Source organism: Mus caroli, unplaced genomic scaffold, assembly GCF_978045245.1.
Source record: "Mus caroli unplaced genomic scaffold, Mus_caroli_1 scaffold_5, whole genome shotgun sequence".
In the NCBI taxonomy this organism is placed as follows: domain Eukaryota; kingdom Metazoa; phylum Chordata; class Mammalia; order Rodentia; family Muridae; genus Mus; species Mus caroli.
The window spans coordinates 117093812-117118187 of record NW_028227260.1 but is presented as its reverse complement, the minus strand read 5'-3'; the positions used below and the strand labels follow the sequence as shown (position 1 = coordinate 117118187).

Below are 24376 nucleotides of genomic sequence, written 5' to 3'. Positions count from 1 at the left end.
CCCTGACTAAGACGAATTGGTACCAGCATAGTGGGGTATTCCTGTGACAACCTGACCATGTTTTGGGGAGGACTGTGGGAGGACTTTGGAACTTTGGGCTAGAAGATCCATTTGGTGTTAAGAGCTCTGTGAGACCTTGTGTAGGAGCTTGGAAGATAATGTTGAGAACAGTGCAGAAAATGGAGGCCTGGCTTGTGAAATTTCAGAGGGAAAATTAAAGACTCTTTTCAGGGCCATTGCTATTTTGATTGTGAAGATTCTGTAGTTCTGGTTAGCTGAGGCTGAAGAATCAGCTGTGATTAACAAGATACCAGAACTACTAAAGCAAAACCGTTGCATTACTGGGACTATTGATGCTGGTTAGCTGGAGCTAAGAAATTAGCAGTGATTAAGAAGAGACCAGCATCATTGAGGTGACATCTTCTGGGAAGTGTTTTTTGAGAGCACAGAGGCTGTGTTCCAGAGATAGCCAAGGTTGTACCTTGTGCTGCAGTGGGACTTGGTACTGTGTAAGAGTCACCCAGCTGGTACTGGTTTTGAAGGCATGAAGGGGTCACGCAGAGCAGCTGAGACTCAGCACTGTGAGAGGCCATGGAAGGCCATTGGTGAAGATGCAGACTCAGTTGCAACTAATGGCCCAGGACTGAAGGGGTCATGCAAAGGATTTGAGGCTTAGCACCATGAAGAGAGCCTATGAGAGGCTATTGTTAAAGCTCCAAGTTACAGTGAAGACAGCAGCATTTTGGAGATGCCAGTACCATGAGATGACTACCAAGAACAGCAGCAGCAGTGGAGTACAGGCAGCTGGAGTCTAGAAGACAACGTGTGTGCTACAGAGGGCATGGCTGGAGAAGTGACCCAAGCCCTTGGAGGAGCCCAGAAGATCATGAGTTGGATCCCAGACATTGGATGGTTGGAGATTGATTTTTGCTTTTGATTGTGACTGTGCCCTGATATTTTTCACTCTTGAAGGAAGTTTTTTAGTGAAGCCCACAGTTAAGAGTCTTTGAATTTTAAAGTACTTTGTATTTTAAAAGATACTGGATATTTTAAAGGGATTGAATTTTTACTATGTAAAGACTGTGGGACTTTTAAAGTTATTTAGATCTTGGGGATGAATAAGAACTAAGGGTTGAGGCTTACTAGTGATGTGTTTGTGTGTCAAGTTGACAAGGGGTAAATTGTACTGGCTAGTTTTGTGTCAACTTGACACAGCTGGAGTTATCACAGAGAAAGGAGCTTCAGTTGGGGAAATGCCTCCACAAGATCCAGCTGTAAGGCATTTTCTCAATTAGTGATCAAGTGGGGAGGTCCCCTTGTGGGTGGTGCCATCTCTGGGCTGGTAGTCTTGGTTCTATAAGGGAGCAGGCTGAGCAAGCCAGGGGAAGCAAGCCAGTAAGGAACATCCCTCCATGGCTTCTGCATCAGCTCCTGCTTCCTGGCCTGCTTGAGTTCCAGTCCTGACTTCCTTGGTGATGAACAGCAGTATGGGAGTGTAAGCTGAATAAACCCTTTCCTCCCCAACTGCTTCTTGGTCATGATGTTTGTGCAGGAATAGAAACCCTGACTAAGACACCCCCATTTTGCTCTACTAACCCCGCATTCTGCCCTGCTGACATCCCATTCTGCTCTGCTGCCCCCCATTCTCCTCTGATGCCCCCATTCTGCTATGCTGACCCCCCATTCTGCTCTGCCATGCCCGTTCTGCTCTGCTGCAGCCCATTCTGCTCTAATGACAACCAATTCTCTGCTGACACTCCCTATTCTGCTCTGCTGATACCCCCCGTTCTTCTCTGCTGACACCCCCCGTTCTGCTCTGCTGACCTTCCATTTTACTCTGCTGACTCCCCCACTCTGCTCTATTGACCCCCCATTCTGCTCTGCTGACCCCCCATTTTCTCTGCTGACACCCCCATTCTGCTCTGCTGACTTGCCCCCATTCTGCTCTGCTGACACCACCACCATTCTACTTTGCTCACACCCCATTCTGCTCTGCTGACCCCCCAGTCTTCTCTCCTTCACTCCTCACACTTACCTGCATGGGCACCAATCTTAGCCCACCTGAGAAGAATGTGCGCTCAGTTTTGCATGAGAGGTCTCTAATCTGCTGAACCTTGGAAGCTAGATGAACTCTCCTGCTACAGAGAAAAGGCCTGTTTGTCTGCTGGAAATCTCTTGTTGTTCTGCTCATGAAGGCATATATTCTGTCAAGAAAGAACTACCTGTCAGATCCCTGCATGTCTTTCTCTGACAATCATGAATGTACTACCTGGATGCTGGAAAGATGGCTTGACAATAAGAGAGCTTACTGCTCTTGCAAAGGGGCAGAGTTTGGGTCCCAAACTATCTTATCTAACTATCTATCTATCTATCTATCTATCTATCTATCTATCTATCTTTCTTTCTATCTATCTATTATGTATACAGCATTCTGCTTGCATGTATGCCTACAGGCCAGAAGAGGGCACCAGATCTCATCATAAATGGCTATGAACCACCATGTGGTTGCTGGGAATTGAACTCTCAAACCACCACCCACCCCACCCCACCCCACCCCACCCCACCCCACCCCACCCCACCCCACCCCACCACCTTCACATGACATACTTCCTCCAGCAAAGACACATGTAACTTTAATTTTTTCAAAGCTTATTTTTAAAATATGTATTTATTATTTATATGTAAGTACACTGTAGCTGCCTTCAGACACACCAGTAGAGGGCATCAGATGTCATTACAGATGGTTGTAAGCCACCATGTGGTTGCTGGGATTTGAACTCAGGACCTTCAGAAGAACAGTCAGTGCTCTTAACCGCTGAGACATCTCTCCAGCCCTGTCAAAGCCTATTTTAAATGATGGTTCTTAAATTCTTTAACCTCCCTTTTTACCCATGACCCACCAGAGGTAGTGGAAAAGAAAGGATACGGGGTGGGGGGGAAAAGTGGACCTGTTTAGAAAGGTTCTTTGGAGCAACACCCATGTGTGTTGTCTGGAAATTGGCAGGTCAGTTCACAGGTTAGCAGAGGCAGCTCAATTCACTCACAAACACTTCAGAGATACACCAGCAGTCTAATTCAGTAGTATGAGGATAGCAGCAGTACTGGTATGACCTAGCAGAAACAGTCAGGCCTCAGCCAAATCAGCAGGAGTCAGCAGGAGGGACAAGGGCCAACTGGAATGCCAGGAAAAGTTCTTTGCCATGCTTCTCCCAGCAGAGTGAAGATCAGTGAGGACACTAGATGAACAAGCATTGCACAGCTAGCTCTATAAGCAAGGCTAGCTCAGCCTTGGTTTCTGTTCGAGTCTTTTTATACCCTCCAAACATCATGTGTCCTCCACGTGCCCTGCTTCAGCACATGTCTTGCCCAAGCTAACATCTCTCTCCCCATCAGCCCAAGTCCTTGGAAGTGGCAAGAAGCCACAGCACACCACCAGAAGGTTTTTTGTTTTGTTTTGTTTTTTGGTACATTTCCCTCTATGGAGTCCCTTACAAATGCAGCTCAACTATGCAATGTAAGGCAGACCAATACATGCATGTTTTTAGCAAAGAATCCTTCCTCATGTGTGCTTTCATGTGCTTGCTTTAGCAGAACATCCTTTCTCCTGTGTCTGCTTCAGTGAAACATTCTTTCACATGTTTGCCCCAGCAAAACACCATCCAACACAACTGACTTCCCAAAGAATCCTTAAGTTTCCATTTTTCAGACACCTCCTCATCAGTAACACCCAAACAGTGTCACCAACTGGGGACCAAGTAATCAAATACCCAAAAATATGATATATGGGAGATAGCTCATTCAGTCCACATCAGGTCCTCCCCATGGATATCACCCACTGTCCTAGGGCCTGCACTTCTGCTAATTTGTGGCAATTCTTCTGCTTCTACTTCCAGGGGCTGAGATTCTAGGTGTGTACCATCACCCCACCCAGCTCTAAAGTTACTAGAGCATTAAAATCTTTTATTCTGGTGCTGGGATGGAACCCACTATGTAGTGAGATCTTCCTGCCTTGCCATACTGCCTCCACACCCCCCACACCCCAGCAGCTCACCTATCTGGGACTTCATTTCAGCAGCGGGATTTCAGTGTATGGAACCTTGATGTGCGTAGTGCCATCCAGACAGTGAGCTCAGCATCTCTCCTGAGGAGGAAAATGACACCTGAGAGAGCAGTTTTCTTCTTTGCTCTGATGCAGATCATCCGTGTCATTGTAAACAGCCACTCCACATGATAGCATGGTTCAGGGCATGGAGTCAGAGCCTGGGAGTTTTTCTGGACTAAAATGACTAAGTCCTGATATAGAGTCATCCAATTTTCATTTCACTAGCCATTTAAATACATACCATTGAAAATATCACTCCTGGGGCTGGAGAGATGGCTCAGCGGTTAAGAGCGCTGGCTGTTCTTCCAGAGGTCCTAAGTTCAATTCCCAGCAACCATATGATTGGATCACAACCATCTGTAATGGGATCCAATGCCCTCTTCTGGCATGCAGGCATACATGCAAACAGAGCCCTCATACATTTAAAAATACACAGTAAATAGAAACTGTTAAAACTCTCTCTACTCTCAGGGTTGGAGAGCTGGCTCAGCAGACAAGAATGCTGATTGTTCTTGCAGAAGACCCAGGTTCAGTTCCTAGCACACACATGGTAACTCACAATGGTTTGTAACTCCAGATCCAGAGGCTCCAGCATATGCTTTTGGCATCTGTCTTAGTCAGGGTTTCTATTCCTGCACAAAACATCATGACCAAGAAGCAAGTTGGGGAGGAAAGGGTTTATTCGGCTTACACTTCCATGCTGCTGTTCATCACCAAAGGAAGTCAGGACTGGAACTCAGACAGGTCAGGGAGCAGGAGCTGATGCAGAGGCCATGGAGGGATGTTCTTTACTGGCTTGCTTCCCCTGGCTTGCGCAGCCTACTCTCTTATAGAACCAAGACTACCAGTCCAGGAATGGTCCCACCAACAAGGGGCCTTTCCCCCTTGATCACTAATTGAGAAAATGCCTTACAGTTGGATCTCATGGAGGCATTTCCTCAACTGAACCTCCTTTCTCTGTGATAATTCAGCTGTGTCAAGTTGACACAAAAATAGCCAGTACAGCATCCATTGATGCAAAGCATAGATGTGGTACACACACATACACTCAAAATACTTATACACAAAAAATAATAAAATAAATAAACCTTTTTAATATACCAGTATTATTGATAACAATACTAGGAATATTATTAACTGTTATATAGAAAGTTTATGCTATATTTGGCACTACCACTCTTAATCTTCATATGAATAATTGGGCTTAATTCCCATTTAAACACACACACACCAACTCTTTAGAGGCAAAAGCAGGCAGATATCAGTGAGTTTGAGGCTCTCCTCATCTATGTAGCAAGTCCCAAGCCAGGCCCAGCTAACATAGTGAGAACTTGTCTCAAAAACAAACAAGCAAAACAAAACCCAACCACAACCACAACGGCAACAACCAAACAACAACAAACCCCCTGAAACAAACAACCTATTCAGGCCTAAGTATGCAACTCGGTTGTCAGCATTCTTGCCTAGCATCATGAAGCCCTGGTGTGATGATGCACACAGGTAAAGTCATAGCATAAGAAAGATCAGAAGTTCAAGGCCAACCTTCACTACATAGTAAGTTCAGGTTCAGCCTAATACCCTGGGTATTTTTTTTTGAAAGAAAAACTATGAAATACTTTATTTTTTATTTAATAAAATCTAACCACTTATTTTCAAAATAAACCATTAATCTCAAGGCAACTATTGAAATAAAAAATAACAAAGTATATTTTGTTCCTGAGTTTTAAAAATCATTATAGTAATTCATAAAGTTTGGTTCATAATAATTCTCATTAAAATTTATAATTTATAAGATATTTAAATATGCTTAATTGTTGTAGATAAATTTTATTAGATATTTTCATTATTTACATTTCAAATGTTATCCTCTTTCCTGGTTTCCCCTCTGAATACCCCCTACACCCCCCCATCACCCACCCACCCACCCATCCACTCCTGCTTCCTGACCCTGGCATTCCCCTATACTGGGGCATAGAATCTTCATAGGACCAAGGGCCTCTGCTCCCATTGATGTCCAACATGACCGGCCATCCTCTGCTACATATGCAGCTAGAGCCATGGGTCCCTCCATGTGTTTTCTCTGATTGGTGGTTTAGTCCCAGGGAGCTCTGGGGGTACTGATTAGTTCATATTGTTGCTCCTATGGGGCTGCAAACCCATTCAGCTCCCTGGGTACTTTCTCTAGCTCCTTCATTGGGGACCCTGTGCTCAATCCAATGGATGGCTGTGAGCATCCACTTCTGTATTTGTCAGGCACTGGCAGAGCCTTTCAGGAGACAGCTATAACAGGTTTCTGTCAAAAGAGGGGGTGGGAGGGGGAAAGAGAGAGTAGAAGGAAGGAAGGAAGGAAGGAAGGAAGGAAGGAAGGAAGGAAGGAAGGAAGGAAGGAAGGAAGGAAGGAAGGAAGGGAGGGAGGGAGGAAACATGTTCTAAGTTGGGCATGGTGGTGCACTCAGGAGGCTTGAGGCATGGGGACCTCATGTTTGAGGCCAGCACAGGCTCTATAAAAAGACTTTGTCTAAAGCCATGCTCATCTGTATTTTGTAGACAAGAAATGGAGAAAGAAAAGTGCTAAGTCAACTGTCTCTGAATCTGCTCAGATACTCACTGCTCCCCTCTCTCCTCCTCCAGCACATAAAGCCCTAACCTCAGAATGATGACATGAAAATGTCAGACTGTAGGCAGTGATGGCAGATACTTCTGGGTTTGAGCTCCTGGCAATTTCCAGGGCACCCTCTGTGTCTCACTTCATGCAAACATAATATGAAACAGTAATACTTACCTTAGGACACTATTGCAAGGTGGAGACAGCTCATGCAGTGACTTGCACAGCATGCAAATGCTCAAATGCCTTTTGGCTGAAGAAGGTCACCTCACCAGTCCTCCCAGCACAGCTGGGCCTACATCTCCTTCTGGGAAGAAGCTAGGCTTGCTTCATACAGTTTAGCTCTGATACTGAGGTCAAATAGCATGTAGGACTCAGCATTCTATCTCCTCTCAAATTCCTTTCTCTTATTGACAGAGGCCCATGGCTTCCCATTGTTGAAACTGCCATCGTTGCTGTGGCAGCACTTGTAAACATTCTCTTTAGGAACCTTGGGGCAGCACTGCTAAGAGACTGCTAAGGCTTCCTCTGCTACTGCTTCAAAGAATAATCTGCTTGCTCATTTAGGTACTGGGGTTTCTTTGCTAAGGGGGAGGCCTGAAAGGGGGCTTGAAGTGGTTCTATTAATCATCCAGACCCCAAAGAAGCTAATGGGAGAGACACCTATGAATGATATGCATCCATTGATTGAAGATAAGTCCCTCCCTCCCTCTCTCCCTCCTTCCTTCCCTCCCTCCCTCCTTTCCTTCCTTCCTTCCTTCCTTCCTCCCTCCCTCCCTCCCTCCCTCCCTCCCTTCCTCCCTCCCTCCCTTCCTTCCTCTCTCCCTTCCTTCCTCTCTCCCTCCCTCCTTTCTTTCCGTCCTTCCTTTCCTTCCTTCCTCTCTCCCTCCCTCCATTCCTTCCTTCCTTCCTCTCTCCCTCTCTCCTTTCCTTCTTTCTTTCTTTCTTTCTTTCTTTCCTTCCTTCCTTCCTTCCTTCCTCTCTCCCTCCCTCCTCTCCTTCTTTCCTTCCTTCCTCTCTCCCTCCCTCCTTTCCTTCCTTCCCTCCTTCCTCCCTTCCTTCCTCTCTCCTTCCCTCCCTCCCTCCCTCCTTTCTTTCCTTCCTTCCTTCCTTCCTTCCTCCCTCCCTCCCTTCCTTCCTCTCTCCCTTCCTTCCTCTGTCCCTCCCTCCTTTCCTTCCTTCCTTCCTTCCTCTATCCCTCCCTCCTCTCCTTCTTTCCTTCCTTCCTTCCTCCCTCCCTTCCTTCCTCTCTCCCTCCCTCCCTCCTTTCCTTCCTTCTCCTCAGTTCCTCCTCCCTTTCTGGTTTGTTGTTGTTGCTTTGGAGAGAGGAGTCTATCTAAGCCAAAGTTACTGGTTTCAAACTTGCTATGTAGCCTGAAATGACTTTCTTTTAGCAGATAGTCCCGTTTTCCGCCAGCTGCAGAAGAGGAAACTGAGGTGAAAGGGAACTGAGTGGACAATGAAAATAATAAGACCTAAATGAGCATTTAGTCTATAATTCTTACAGGAATGCTTAAAGGGTATGCAGATTTTGTTTGATTGATGGTCACGGGAAACTTAGTTACCTTGTGCAGTGTCTACTGTACCCTTGGGACAAAAGATGTTAGAAAAGGAAACAGGGTTGCTTTTCATGAAAGGGTCTTACAGGGAGAATGGGATGGCTCAGTGGATAAAAGTGGCGGTCCCCAGAATTCACATGGTGAAAGGAGAGAAACGTCTTCTGCAAGTCACCTCTTTGACCCCACACACGTGCTGAGTCTCCCCAGTTCAAGAGATAAATTGAAAAACTATGACTTTAAGATGAGGCTTGCAGATAGGAACATATTCTGATCTATATGACGGTGAGGAAAGGTCTCTGGAAGCCTCTTTTTTGTTTCTTTGTTTGCTTGCTTGCTTGCTTGCTTGCTTGCTTGCTTGCTTGCTTGCTTTTCAAGACAGCATTTCTTTCTGCAGCAACTAGCTCTGTAGACCAGCATTACCTGAACTCACTAGAACTGCCTGCCTCTGCATCCTGGAAAATGAGATTAAAGGTGTACCCCACCATGGCAGGCTGGAAGTCTCCTACTTAATTTATATTGTTTTACATTTCTTTCTTTTCCTAGCACCTATATCAGCTGGCTCACAACTGCCTGTAACTCCAGTTCCAGGGGATCCAATGCCTTCTTTCAGTTACCACAGTCTCCTGCAAGTGCACAGTACCTTTACCTACACTTACATACATTCACGTAAGGCACATAGATGCATACATAAAATGAAATAAACATTTTTTTCAAGTTATCATACTAAAAATTAAGATAGTTGGTCAGGGAAATATAAAGATGTGGCCACAGGAGAGAGAGGCAAATGAAACTTCAGCTTGCTGAGATTTGTAGTTGTTTGGGCTAGTGAGAGTTGGGGGAAAACAGACTGAACAGTTGTAGAAGACAGCAGCCCTGAGAAGCTGGAAACTTCTGTAAGCTTCCAGTCGCAGGCGCCCCATAGAGGAAAGCCATCATGGAATATGGTTTCCCTCTCACAAATCTGTTAGCATGAACTTACTAGTGTATGGCCTCTCAGGGACACTAGAGGGCACTAGAGAGCCATTTCATGTGGGCTTCTCCTGTTAGCTCTGTAATGACAGAGGAGAGTGGATGTGGAAAATAGCCAGTGTCCATTTCATTCATAGGGTCATGGTGGTTAAATGAAACATAGCACATTAAATAGTCCCAATTTGGGAACTTTATTTATAATAAATAAATAACTTGCCGGGCGTGGTGGCGCACACCTTTAATCCCAGTACTCGGGAGGCAGAGGCAGGTGGATTTCTGAGTTCGAGGCCACCCTGGTCTACAAAGTGAGTTCCAGGACAGCCAGAGCTACACAGAGAAACCCTGTCTCAAAATAAATAAATAAATAAATAAAAATAAATAACTTGCTCAGTTTGGAAAGGCATCTACTACCATTCCCTCCTACCATTTAAAGATTTGCTAGCAAGAAGGCTGGGCACGGCCTTGTACACCTTTAATCATGCAGGCAGATGGCTTTTTTGTGAGATTAAGGCCATCCTGGTCTACACAGAGAGCTCCAGGTCAGACAAAGCTACACAATGAGACCTGGTAGAAAGAAAGAAAGAAAGAAAGAAAGAAAGAAAGAAAGAAAGAAAGAAAGAAAGAAAGAAAGAAAGAAAGAAAGAGATTTGCCTGCTAGAAATGATTTCTCAGAAGTGAACAGTTCTGAGTAAAGGGAAGGGAAGTGAAGCAAGGAAAGTGAGTCCAAGACTCAAGGGGGAAAGACATATAAGGGGGGAAAATGCCTGAAGGACACACCCCTGTTATGTGATAGACCCCCGGCCTGTAATCCTGAGAGAGCCAATGTTCACATTATCAGTAGATGCTGAAGGTATTTGGAAAACTTGAGCTGCATTTATGACTTTTAAAAAAGTTTTCAGCCAGGCAGTGGTGGTGCATGCCTTTAATCCCAGCACTTGGGAGGCAGAGGCAGGCAGATCTCTGAATTCAAGGTCAGCCTGATCTACAGAGGGAGTTCCAGGACAGCCAGGGATACACAGAGAAACCCTGTCTCAAAAAAACAAAACGAAACAAACAAACAAAAAAGTCTTCAAACAGGAACAAAAATTTTCCTTTTTTAAACAAAAGATTTGTTTATTCTTATTTTATGTGTATGAGTGTTTTGCCCGTGTGTAAGTCTGTGCACCACATGTGAGCTTCCAGATGGATGATGGGAATCAAACCCTAGTTCTGTAGGAAGCCGTGATAATACGTGCCGTCACTAGATGGCGCTAAGCTCCATTGTGCGCATGTGCTGGAGCAAATGCCTGCCAAGTCACTAGTCCGTCCCCTGGGACATCTGTGCACCACATGTGAGCTTCCAGATGGATGATGAGAATCAAACCCTAGTTCTCTGGAAGAGCAGTTTGTGTTCTTAACCACTAAGCCATCTCTCCAGCTCTATTTTTTTTTTCAAGACCAGGTTTCTTTGTGTAGTCCTGGCTAACCTGGAACTCCCAGAGATCCACCTGCCTCTACCTCCCAAGTGCTGGGATTAAAGGTGTGTGCCACCACCACCTGGCCTATTTACTTCTTTTTTAAGATAAGGTGTCACTATGTAGTTTAAGCTGGCCTCCAACTCACAGTTTTCTTCTCCTGCCTCAGCCTTTCAAATATTGGGACAGGCATATGCCGTATCACCATGCGCAGCTGAAATGTTCTCCCTCTCTCTGTGTCTGTCTCTTTCTGTGTCTCTCTGACTATGTCTCTCTCTCTCTCTCTCTCTCTCTCTCTCTCTCTCTCTCTCTCTCTCTCTCTCTCTCTCTCCAGGGTCTTATATAGCTCAGGATGGCCTCAGATCTGCTATGTAGCTAAGGCTGATGTTGAACTTTTGGTCCCTTGCCTTTTGCTCCCAATTACAGATGTGCCTACAGTTTCACACCTGGTTTATCCATATATTTGGGGGTTTGATTTTGTTTTGGTTTTTTTTGGTTGGTTGGTTTTGGTTGGGGAGGCACTGTCTTGGTATACAGCCCTTAATCAGCCTAACATGCACTGCATAGCCCAGACTGACCTTGAACTTGTAGCAATACTTCTATCTCAGCCTCCCAACCTCCCAAATGCTAAAAATCACAGGGGTTTGCCACTATTCCCAGCTTTAGGTCTCAGATCATGAGCAAGAATCATCCTAAATGGTGCAAAAGCAGAAAGCAGTACCCACTGAATCAGATACATAGGAGAATGTTCATCACCTTGGCTTGCATGTGTTAACCAAAGCTAATATACATAAGAGATACACATGTTCCAGAAAAGAAATGGTAAGAATAATAGTTTCTTTGAAATAATAGAATTATATATCGAGAAAAGTCAAGATAGAAACACACTGATCTGCTGCCATGCCTCTTGACTCATTCATGTCCCTGCGTGTGCACATGCATGTTGCATGTGCATTGCTAGACATGGAATCCAAGGCTTCTCAAAGCTAGGTAAGCGATCTACTACTGGAATATGCTTTCATTCCCTCAATTCACTACTTTTAAAAAAAAAGTCATGTGCCGGGAGCACTCAGGAGACACACAGGGGTGGATCTCTGAGTTCAAGGCCACCCTGGTCTACAGTGTGAGTTCTAGGACAGTCAGGACTACATAGGAAAAATAAAACAAAAAACAAAAACAAAAAAACCAAGGTCATGTAATGTTCTTCTAAGTTTGGTTCCTAGCACTCATATGAGGTGGCTTAAACCACCCATGCATAACCACAATTCCAGGGCAACCTGAAGCCTTCTTTTGGCATCTCCAGGCACCTGTATCCACATGCACAAACAAAGCTGCATACATATAATTAAAAATAGAATCTCAAATCTCACCAATAGTCACAGGCACACTTAGTTGCTCCAAGCATGGGCTGAGGCTCTTTGTGAGTCAGTATTTGGAGTTCCTGCTCAAAGAAGCTGGGGATTCCTCTTCTACATTTTGACTCTAATCTGCACAGTTTGAAGAATGGAAAAGCCTTGGTTTTCAGAAAAGATCCACCTCAGCAAGCAGATAAAATGGGTCAACAGCAAGTTCTCCCTCCCACCCTTCCTCCCCAGTCTCTCCTCAAGAAGCAGCAAGCGTTGCCTGAGGATTTTGATCTTCCAGGAGACAAAGTATAGAGGTTGGAGAGATGACTCAGTGTTGTTCTTTTTTGGTTTGGTTTGGTTTTCTTGTTTTGTTTTGTTTTTTGCCCTGTTGCTCTCATAGAAGACCACAGTTGGATTTCCAGCACTCCACATGGTGGCACAAAACTCTGTAACTCTTGTTACAGAGGATCCGGTGCTTTCGTCTAACCTCTGCAGGCACCAGGCATACACTTAGTGCACAGATATGCATGCAAGCAAAATATCCATACACATAAATAACTAAAAACATTCTTTAAAAAGGAGAGCGTGTACTTAATGTAAGAATTTTTGTGATCTGTAACCCTGCACACATAGAGTAAATTCTTGAGGTTTTTTTTTTTTTTTAAATCCAGGCAAAATAAAAATGAGTAACAAAAAAAAGTTCCCAATCCAGAAGGTGAAGATTGTGGAAAACACAAGCACAGCCAAGACAAAGAAACCGGAGGCTCCAGAGCCCAAGCATGTTACAGAGCCAAAAGACAGTAAGTCTGTGGAGGACCCAAAGATCCCTGTGACAGATCAGAAAGAGAAGAAAACGGTGACCACCATTGCAGAGCCAAAGGACAAAAAGAGTGAGACAGAGCCAAAAGAAAAGAAGACTGTGACGATCTCAGACCCCAAAGCCAAGAAACCAGCAATAGAGAAAGAGAAGAGGACGGTGACATTTGTGACAGAAGTAAAAGACAAGAGGATTGTGACCGACACAAAAGAAAACAGAATTGCATCAATAGACACAAAGGAAAAGGTGCCAGTAGTAGTGCCTGAAGTAAAAGAGAAGAGAGTGCAGCTGTTAGACCCAAAAGAGAAGGTGGCTGTTTTGCCTACTACACCAATTGGGTCAGTTGTGCATGCTGAGCCTGTTGCACATGCTGCGCCTGCAAAGCCTGTTGCGCCTGTTGTGCCTGCAAAGCCTGTTGTGCCTGCAAAGCCTGTTGCACCTGTTGCGCCTGCAAAGCCTATTGCACCTGCTGCACCTGTTACGCCAGTTGTGCATGCTGTACCTACTGCACCTGTTACGCCAGTTGTGCGTGTTGCACCCGTTGCGCCTGTTGCACCTGCTGGGCCATATGTGCCTGCTGGGCCATATATGCCTGCTGGGCCATATGTGCCTGCTGGGCCATATATGCCTGCTGGGCCATATGTGCCTGCTGGGCCATATATGCCTGCTGGGCCATATGTGCCTGCGGGGCCATATGTGCCTTCTGGGCCATATATGCCTGCTGGGCCATATGTGCCTGCTGGGCCATATATGCCTGCTGGGCCATATGTGCCTGCTGGGCCATATATGCCTGCTGGGCCATATGTGCCTGCTGGGCCATATGTGCCTTCTGGGCCATATATGCCTGCTGGGCCATATGTGCCTGCTGGGCCATATGTGCCTGCTGGGCCATATGTGCCTGCTGCGCCAGTTGCGCCTGCTGCGCCAGTTGCGCCTGCTGCGCCAGTTGCGCCTGCTGCGCCAGTTGCGCCTGCTGCGCCAGTTGCGCCTGCTGCGCCAGTTGCGCCTGCTGCGCCAGTTGTGCCTGCTGCACCAGTTGCGCCTGCTGCGCCAGTTGCACCTGCTGCGCCAGTTGTGCCTGCTGCACCAGTTGTGCCTGCTGCACCAATTGCACCAGTTGCACCCGCTCTGCCCGTTGCGCCAGTTGTGCCAGTTGCACCAGCTGTGCCAGCTGCACCAGTTGTGCCAGAAGTAAAACAGAAGATCCCGGTGTCAGAGGTGAAGGGGAAGAAGGAAGTGCCACTACGTGTGCCCGAGTTAAAGGAAATCAAGGCGTTGTCATTCGCACCAGAGATAAAAGTAAAGAAGGTTGGATCAGAGATCAAGCAGAAGGCGCATGTGAAAGACGTAAAAGAGAAGAAAATTGTGCAAGACGTAAAAGAGAAGAAAATTGTGCCAGAGGTAAAAGAGAAAACGCCTGTAGTCGTAAAGAAAAAAGACAGGACTAGTGAAGTGGCTCGGACTGTAGTTGAGGGCGTACTGGCTGCTGCTGCTGAGAGTGTGGAAGGTAGGCATCAGAATGGTAAAACCAAAACCATTGTCTCATTACCATAACGCCACACTATCAGGCAACTAATTAACTCATGCCTTGTTTCCAGAAGCTAGAAACCCCATCAAGAACATCAAGTGGCTCACTCACGGGGAATTCACACCAGAAAAGGGGCGAAAACAAATTGAAAACTTTGTTTCAGTAAGTAACTTTGGTCACTCCACTTTGGTACCCAAGGGTGTGAGCAACAATACCAAAGATCCTCCACTGATCATAAGTTTAAGGTCATGAAAACCAAAGGGATAGCATTATAGACAATTAAAATAAGTAAACATAATTTCCTTATAAATTCCAAAACCAAGATAGGAAAGTTTTGCTTACTTGTTTTATTTTTAAAAGCATTACACACCCTTAAGGTAATATCCTTTTCTTTTAAAAAATATTTATTTTATATGTATGAGTATCCCCCCTCTGTGTGTGTGTGTGTGTGTGTGTGTGTGTGTGTGTGTGTGTGTGTGTGTGTGTGTTGCCTGTGGAGACTGGAAGAGGATGTCAGATGCCCTGAATGTTATATGTGACTGTGAGTTGCCAAGCAGATTCTGGAAATTGAACCAGGATAGCCAGTGTTCTTAGTAAGCCATTTCTACAGTCCTATTTTAATTTTTTGAGAAACAAGGTCTCCTATGTAACTCAAGCTAGCTTGGAATTTGCTATGTAGATTAGGCTAGCCTCAGACACACAGAGATCCATCTGTCCCTGCCTCTTGAATGCTAGGGTTAAAAGGGTGCACTACCTCCCCGGCCAGTAAGCATTCTTAACCACTGAACCATCGCTCCAACCCCAAGGTGGGAAAATCCTTGAAAGAGAAAACTGCAGCCATACTGCCATGCATTTGCATCATCTTAATCGTACACTGCCCAAGGAAATTGCTATTTCCATAAAAGCCTTTGTCTGTGCTGATGTATTCAATGGGGCCCTGCTGGCTTCAGGAGAGAGAAGCCTCTCTAAAACAGCTTTCCTCCAACAATATTAGTATGTTTAGGCTAACAGAGGCTGCGGGAGGGTCAAATGTCTTTATAGTGTTGGAGACTTGCACTAAGCATGCTTACATGTTTACTATTACTGACCCACTTTTGCCACCCCTGAGATCAATAGATTTTTTTTGCTATAACTTTAGAATATATTGCCCAGATGGTAATAATGGCATGCAAGCCCATCAATCCTACCCTACCTGCGACCTATGTCTGGCTCTGATCCTTTTAGATGGCTTCTGGGCAGTATAACCATGATTGCTTTGCACTGTAGGTAGATGAAGAATGGCTTGAAATCCCTTCTCACTATACTTTCTCTGAAGAGAGATTAGGTGAAAGTGAAGGTAAAGTCCCGAGGACAATTTCCTAGGCCCTGGCCACCGTGGTCAGGTGGCCCCAGGAGAAAGCAGCGAAGAGTCACCCACTCTCTGTACAGCACTAGGTACCACGCAGTGTTTCCAGTAGGGGGAGCTTCTCGAGCACCCGGGAATGAGTTGTGAGTGGCTATTGAACATCCTGCTCTAGTGTGAGTTTCTTTTCAGGCTGAGCAACCACACACACACACATACACACACACACGCGCGCACACACACACACATTGCATTCAGGGCTCCTGATTCGAAGCAGAATGGGCCAGGGGAAGGGGCAAATGTTTCTCTTGCCAAACGGACAGCTGTTTTGATAAATGGCAAAGCGAGCCCTGCCAGAGGCCTGCAAGGCCCAAGGGGATGCTGAGTGCCCTGCTGTTTCCATCATAGAACGTTTGCCCTCTTACCTTTCTCCCCCTGCCATGGCTGCCTCCTTGCTGTTCCCAGATGCCAGGCATGCCCCAGCACCAGGACCTGGGTGTTTGCCCCTCCCTCTACCCCAAGATCTATGCTTTACCTCTTTAGGTCTTTGTGAAATGCCACCTGCTCTTTGAGGCCTTTCCTCACCACATCATCTAGACTTAGAGCCTTCTCCCCTTCATTCCCTCCTGTCTCAGGAGTCTCAGTCTGGAGCGCTATCTAAGACACTGCAGAATATTGATTTATTCCCTGTCATTCTTCCATCACCAGATCGTATGGTCCTGGAGAGCAGAGCAGTCAGTTTTGCTCTAGGCTTCTAGCATAGTAGATGCTCAATAAGTCCTTGTTGGGCACATGAATAGGTTCATTCGCTCTCTTCTCTCTCCACTCTTTCTCCCACATGAGACCTTTATCCCCCTCTCCCACCTTTCTTTTGGGTTTTTGAAGCAGGCTGGCCTTGAACTTGCAGTGCAGTTGTGGGTGACTTGAATTCCTATTTCTCGACTCAGCTTCCCATGTGCTAGGATGACAAGATTGGGCCACCACTCCAGCTGTCACAATACAGTTCTATTCCTCTAAAGGTCACCTGCCATGGCTAACAGTTTTGTGCATGTACTTTCAGGTGCCTGCTGACTTTGAGTGTCCAATAATATAGAATGGGCTAAGCCATCCATGGCAGACTAGTACCATATCAGTGAGTATGTGAAGGTGTGTTATAGATAAAGAAAATACAAAACATAAGGCACTCACTGGAGTAACATAAAAATCCATTGCCCATACATTCATAAAATAGAAATAGCCAAACTGAATGTCTGGAGTTTACCTTAGTTCACATAGAAGATAAAGTACAGTACAAGCAAGCAGAGAGGAAGAAACTGTGAGAACGGAGGCATCAGGTGGGAGTGGACAACACTGAGCTTTCTGCCTAGAAGACCCTGGCTATCTGTCCAGGCTTGAGGCCCCACTGTCTTCATCCGAAAAGTATGTGGCTAGGTGGGTCGTTCTCTGGGAACTATTGTCGTGCTACAGAATCTTTTCATGACTAACATTCCCATTGGAAACAAATCTGAGTAACTGAGGCCAGGGGAGGAAATGGGCACACAAGGAGTTGACTGCCAGGCTTGACAAGAAATAATGCACTGAGCAACATGGCAGATGCCTCTCATTCTCATCACTTGGGTGGTAGAGGCAGGAAAATTGGGAGCTCAAGGTCACCCTGAGCTACGTGACACCCTATTTCAAAAACAAAAAGTGTCTGGAAATATAGCTCAGTTGGTAGAGAGCTTGCCACACATGCACTAAGTCCTTGGTTTACCCCCACACTGCACAAACAAGGCATGCCTTTATTCCCAGCACTTGTAGGTCGAGGAGAATTAGAAATTCAAAGTCATCTTTGACTACATAGCAAGTTGGAGTTAAGTTTAGGCTATATATAATAAGGCCCTGTCTTAAAACAGAAAACGGGAACGATTATAGAGATGGTGGGAGAAGACACAGTCCCCAATCTCAACCAACTGAGCACCGTTTCTCTCTTCTAACTGAAATGGCCAATTGGATATGCGTCTGAAATAAGCTGAGGCAAAAGACCAGACATTTGCTTTCCTGTTTTTAAACATGGACCTGAAAAATTTGCAACCAATTCCTTTGTCCCACTTCTCATCTCTGTCACTGGACCATCCGAAGAAGTGCCAGGCTCTTGTGTGGCACACTGTAATTGCTCATAGTTGCAGACACTCAGGAGGCTGAAGCAGGACAGTTGCTGAGTCCAGGATTTCAAGAGTAGGCCAATCAACATAATGATACCCCATCCCCATCCCAGTGCATCTCAAAAACAAACCAACAAAGCCATTCTACCTTGGATCTATAATGAACAAGTAGATGTTGGGGGACAGTGAGTAGTTCTAGTTTGGTGAGAAAAGTATGACACAGAGGTGAAAGTTCTTACCTTATTTGGGCCTGGGATGTAGCAGAGTTGGTAGAGTGTTTGTCTTGCACATACAAAGCCTCAAGTTTGTTCTTCATCACTGTGTAAGCAAGATGTGTTGGAGCACACCTGTCATACCAACTCTTGGGAGGGAGAGGCAGGTAGTTTACAAATTTAAAGTCATTCTTAGCTGTCTAGTGAGTTCAAGGCCAGTCTGAGCTACAGAATATCTTGTGCCTTCCCACCCCCACAATGGAATAAGATGGAGAGATGGGTCAGTGTTTAAATCATATACACAGGCAAGTGGCCTGAAGTTTGGCTACCCAGAACCCATGTAAATGCTGGGTAGCCAAGACTACCTGTAATTATAGCTTTAGAAGACAGAGACGGTGAATCTCAAGACCCAGCTGGCCAGGTCAAACTATGGGACTGAATCCTTGTAAGACCCTGCCTCAAAAATAAGGTGGAAGAGTGATTGAGGAAGATTCCAGATATTTAATTCAGCCCCCCCAAGCATACATATGTTCCCATAAAAATACATATACACATGCAACATACACCGCATACATGTACACACAAAGGAAAAAAAGTCTGCTTTTTACTCTAGACTGTGGAAAATCCTAACTGACACAGTGAGACATTGTCACTTTCTTTGGCATTCAGAGTTGCGCTGGTAGGTTTGAGGCTAGGCTTGAGGAAAGTAACCCTGATTTCAAAATGCAGGGCGGTCTGGAGAAGTGGGGTTGAGGGCAATGGGGTACAGATAGGAGGCTTCTGCCTAGGGTCTGGTGAGCACCAATAAAAGCTACAATGAAGTAGTGGTACCAGGATCAGAGAGCAGTGGGGAGATGTGAGCCACAGCAGGAAAGGACACATACGAACGAAGATGAATGCAATGTCTGTGAACTGGGAAGGACAGAAGGACCGAATGACCAGGATGTATGTGCAGACTGTGTGTATATGTGTATGCCTAGGTGGAAGTCAAAGGTTACCTTTTTGCTCTTCCTTAGATCTGTCCAACTTCCACCACTGTTTGATTTGCTTATTTTATTTGATTTTCTATGTATTTATTTAATTCATTTATGAGTGCTCTGCTGCATATCCACCTGCCTGCCAGAAGAGGGCATCGTTGGATCCCATTACAGATGGTTGTAAGCCACCTTTTTGGATAACCCAATTGCCTGACTTATTTCTCTCTGGTCTTATTTTCCTTTTATACACTATTATGTGTGAGTGTGTGTAGAGAGGTATCACGTACATGTGCACAGACCAGTGTACATGTAAACAGGTCAGAAGATAACCTCATGGACTTAGTTCGGATCTCCTTCTACCTTTCACATAAATCCTGGCTGTTTGACTCGAGTTGTCAGGCCTGCATAACAGGTGCCTTCACTGAGAAATCTCCCCAGAGCTTGGCTCTTGTTTTATAAACCACATATTACAACAAATGGAGGAAGCCCAACCTTATAGGTGGCTGAAACTGGGTCCATTACCTTCTAGTCATCCCTTAGGTGTCCTGGGATAGGGTAAGCAGAGCACCTATTTCATCACGAATTATCCTCCAGTCTAGCCACACACTGGCCTCCCAAGTGAGGATGTGGAAAAGTGTCATATGTCCGTGCACACCTTGACCCTTGCCCCCCTGCCTCCACCACAGTCCAAAGCGCATCTCAAGTGAGTTTTGCATTGCTGAGTTATTCCATCTCTCCTCTACTGTGGAGGAATAAGAGGAGGTGGGTTCTAGTTTGAATCAAAACAAAAAACTGTCAAGAGTTCTGAATTCGTAACCCTGTTATATAGTGCCTTTGTTGAACTGAGCCTGATTTTTTCTCAGTAAGCTTTCTCCACCCCACCCCACCCCCACCCATCCCCTCTCCTTTTTTTTTTCCTATGAAACAGACATGGGAGTTTCAAAACCGCTGGGTGTATTATGCTGATTTTATAGAGAAGAAAGACTTAATTCATTCCTACCACTATATCTACCGGGTGCGCTGGAGTGCCCCCACGGCTGTGAGACCCATGGCACGAGTCAGTGCCAATGCCTTATTCACCATCAAGTTCAACAAGAGCAAACCTGCCGTAAGCTCTTCTTTTTGCTTCCTGGTCCCTTTGGTTAAGATTCAGCAATGGTGACATTTCCAATCATGGGCATCCTTGATTCTTTCCTCCCTCCCCTAACCCCCATGGCAAAATTTCAGGTTTTATGAAGGCAGGTTCTGATCTTTACCTCGATAGCTAAGGATGGCCCTAAAATCCTGATGCTCTTGTCTCAGCCTTGCCAGTGTTGTACACCACCATGCTGGCTCTAACAAGTTCAAGCTGTTTGTTAGGTTGAGGGTTGAACCCAAGGCAGTTACTTTGCCAGTGAGCTGTATTTCTAGCACACGAAACCAAATAGACATGTTTCTGCTGTCAGCGTACTGACCCGGCTGTGGCACTTACCATGTTGATTACTCTGCTCTCCACAACACTTTGTGTCTGGTTTCTAGAGCATGCTCTCCCGATATGCCTTGTGCCTCCCTCACCATCCCTTGGCAGCATGTACTGATGTGTCTGCCTCACACACTAATACCTTCATGTTGGAATGTCCCAACAGCCAGTGTCCCCATCTCTAGAATTACGTTGGTTATTTTATCCAGTCCTATGACTTTAAACAGCACCCAGAGTTGGTGAAGCAGATGTACTCCCACAGTCCCACTTACTCAGGAAGTTGAAATGGAAGGATCATTAGAATTCACAGACTAGCCCAGGCAACTGCAAGTGCTACATTACAAAAACAAACAAAACCCCAATCTGGGCACAGCAGTGCACACTTTACTCAATACACAGAAGGCTGGTGTGTTGAGAAGGTCTATCACTCGACCCTAAGAGGTAATGGCAGGATTGGAGAAGTGGTTCAGCAGTTACAAACACTGCTCTGGCTGTGTTTGGTTCCCAATACCCATGGCACATGGCTCATAACTACCTGTTAATTCCAGCTCCACAGGATCCAAGGCCTCTGGCTTCTGGCTTCCATGGCATTCACAAGCACACCACACACACACACACAGACACACAATTTAAAAATAAAATCCAGAGCTAGCTCAGTAGTTAAGAGCATTGGCTGCTCTTGCAGTGGACCTAGGTTAGATTCCCAGTATCCACAGGGTAGCTCACAACCATCTGTAACTCCAGTCCAAGGGAATCTGACACCCTCTTTGGTTCCAAGCACATGTACAGTACATAAACATACATGCAGACAAAACACTTATACACATAAAATAATAAAATATAACAAAAAACCCATTTGTAAAAAAATGTCTATACCCAGCTTAGGTGACATAGTGTGCCTAACCCTAACCCTAATCCTAACCCAATCAATAAGATACATTAATATCACTTCAACCTTGTGATTTCCAAATCTCTAGCCTATCTTGATATTCAATGAAAATTTCATGTACCCTTTTTAAAGCTGATTTTGTGCCTGCAGTTCTGGAGGCTGAACTTAGCAACTTCACATGCTAAGCAGGTGCTCTACCACTGAGCGGTCTCCCCAGTCCTGGAATTGAATGTTTGATTCTCCTTCCCACATCCTACCCACTTCAAGTCTTTCATCTGAGTTGATGGCTGAACCTGTGGCATCTTCCTTGACTCTTCTTTCTCTCCCATCCCTCCCATTAGGAGACTATGTACAGGATCTCACCCACCCCGTCCAATTATTTCAGTAGCTTAACTGGCCTCCCTCCTTCTGTTCTTGCTCACATGTCAGCCAGAGCCTTCTCACTGTGTTTAAAGACTTATTTTTATTATTTATGTGTGTATATATGCACAGAGAGAGAGAGAGAGAGAGCTGTGCAGCTGCCATACACAGAGGCTAAAAAGGGTTCACATCCTCTGAACCTGGAGGTCCATGCAGCTGCAAGCTGCCTGCCACTGGTGCGAGGAACCCGGGTCCTCTGGAGGAGCACTCCATCTCTCCAGCCTCTAGTCCTTTGTTTCAAATAGCCCCAAAGTAGCCTGGAACTTTGAAGAACATGAAAAATATTGATGATCTTGTTAAATGAAGCTTCTGATTCAGCAAGTCTGCGTATGGCTAGAGATGATACAGTCTTTGTGGTGGTGGTGTTTTGGGGTTGTTTGTTTGTTTGTTTGTTTGTTTGAGACGGGCTTTCTCTATGTAGCTCTGGCCATCCTGGAAGTCACTCTGCAGCCCCCTCTAGATATCCACCTGCCTTTCCCTTCTGAGTGCTGGGATTAGAGGTGTGTGCCACCACTGCCTGGCTGAGACAGTACATTTTTTTTTTTTTTTGGTTTTTTTTGAGACAGGGTTTCTCTGTGTAGCCCTGGCTGTCCTGGAACTCACTCTGTAGACCAGGCTGGCCTTATACTCAGAAATCCACCTGCTTCTGCCTCCCGAGTGCTGGGATTAAAGGCGTGCGCCACCACTGCTCAGCGAGACAATACATTCTTAACAAAACCCTGGCAGTAATTCTGGCAGTGCACACCTAGAGACATATCTAAGTAGCAAGGGCCTATGAGCTATAGCTATATCTAATATGTATGGGATTCCCTCCGTCATTGAGGGAGGCGAGGTGGTAAGACTGGTGAAGTTAAGCAAGACCAGACATCATGAGATCAAGCCCTAGAGAAAAGGCTCTTGCTCAAAATCCCAAGCTCAATTTTGAAGGTGAAAATAGGTGGGGGTATCAAGCAGTGGTGGCACACACCTGTAATCCTAGCACTTGGGACAGAGGCAAGTGTTCTCTGTGAGTTCAAGGCCTGCCTGGTCTACTTAGTGAATTCCAGGACAGCCAGGGCTACATAGAGAAACCCTGTCTTGAAATAAATAAATAAATAAATAAATAAATAAATAAATAAATAAATAGTGACCACTGCAATATTATTACCTATTTTTTTCTGCCTTAAAAATGTACTTGTTGGGGGCTGGTGAGATGGCTCAATGGTTAAGAGCACCAACTGCTCTTCCAAAGGTCCTGAGTTCAAATCCCAGCAACCACATGGTGGCTCACAACCATCCGTAACGAAATCTGATGCCCTCTTCTGGAGTGTCTGAAGACAGCTACAGTGTACTTACATATAATAAATAAATAAATTAATTTTAAAAAAAAAATGTACTTGTTGCCGGGCGTGGTGGCGCACACCTTTAATCCCAGCACTTGGGAGGCAGAGGCAGGCGGATTTCTGAGTTCGAGGCCAGCCTGGTCTACAGAGTGAGTTCCAGGACAGCCAGGGCTACACAGAGAAACCCTGTCTCGAAAACAACAACAACAAAAAAGTCAACAGGGGCTAGCAAGATGGCTCAGCAGGTAAGAGCATTGACTGCTCTACTGAAGGTCCAGAGTTCAAATCCCAGCAACCACATGGTGGCTCACAACCACCCGTAATGAGATCTGACACCTTCTTCTGGTGTGTCTGAAGTCAGCTACAGTGTACTTATGTATAATAATAAATAAATCTTAAGAAAAAGTCAACAACAGATGGGCAGATTAGTTCATACATATAATCTTAACGTTATTGAGTCTGAGGCAAAAGCATTGATTACCTTGAATTCAAGGCCAGTTGGACTACCATATTAAGATCCTATATGAAAAAAATATATGAGTTGGTGTTGTGACACTATTTTGAAGGCTGTGAAGCTTTTAGGTGGGTTCTAGCTGGCAGAAGTGTGTAACTACATAACTAGGGGTGGGCCTTTGAAGCTTGTCTGTGCTTCATCTGCGCTTCCTGTCTCCTGTATGTACATATAACCAAATATCCTGCTCCTGACACTATGACTTCCCCTACCATCATCAACTGAAAGAATCTAAAACCGGGAGTCAAAAATAACTCTCTTTTTTTTTGTAGTTGTTTTTAATTTTTGGAGACAAGGTTTCTCCGTGTAGCCCTGGCTGTTCTGGAACTTGCTCAGTAAAACCAGGGTGGCCTTGAACTCACAGAGATCCACCCGCCTCTGCCTCCTCAGTTGCTGGGATTAAAAGTGTGCCACCACTGCCCAGCCCCCCCAAAATTTTTCCTCTTTGGAAAAAATGTATTTGTTGGAGCTAGGCTTGGTAGCAAATAACTGTAGTTCTAGAACTTGGGAGGTGGGGAGGCAAGAGGATCTATAACAAAGCCAACCTTGTACATACTGAGTCCAGCCTGGGCTGCCTGAGACCCTATCTCCAAAACCCAAATGCATTTGTTAGGTGTGGTAGCACAGCTACAATCCGAGCACTCGGGAAAGAGGTTGTGAGGAGGTTTATTTGCAGCTAGGAACTCAGTCCCACATATGTAACATAGGAAAACCCCTGCT

At 45.4% G+C, this 24376-nt stretch overlaps 1 protein-coding gene across 2 annotated transcripts in view; it reads left to right on the top strand.

The window, feature by feature from the left end:
* Positions 1–7193: 7193 nt before the first annotated feature.
* Akap14 (A-kinase anchoring protein 14) overlaps positions 7194–24376 on the top strand; it is an 18876-nt gene continuing 1693 nt past the window's right edge. The window contains exons 1-4 of one of the 2 annotated variants that reach the window (XM_085838182.1): positions 7194–7274; positions 12707–14359; positions 14451–14542; positions 19984–20163. In XM_085838182.1, coding sequence (XP_085694308.1) covers positions 12718–14359; positions 14451–14542; positions 19984–20163 — 1914 coding nt within the window. In that variant the 5' untranslated portion in view covers positions 7194–7274; positions 12707–12717. The remainder of the gene's footprint in view (positions 7275–12706; positions 14360–14450; positions 14543–19983; positions 20164–24376) is intronic. The other variant, XM_085838183.1, reaches the window with a different exon arrangement.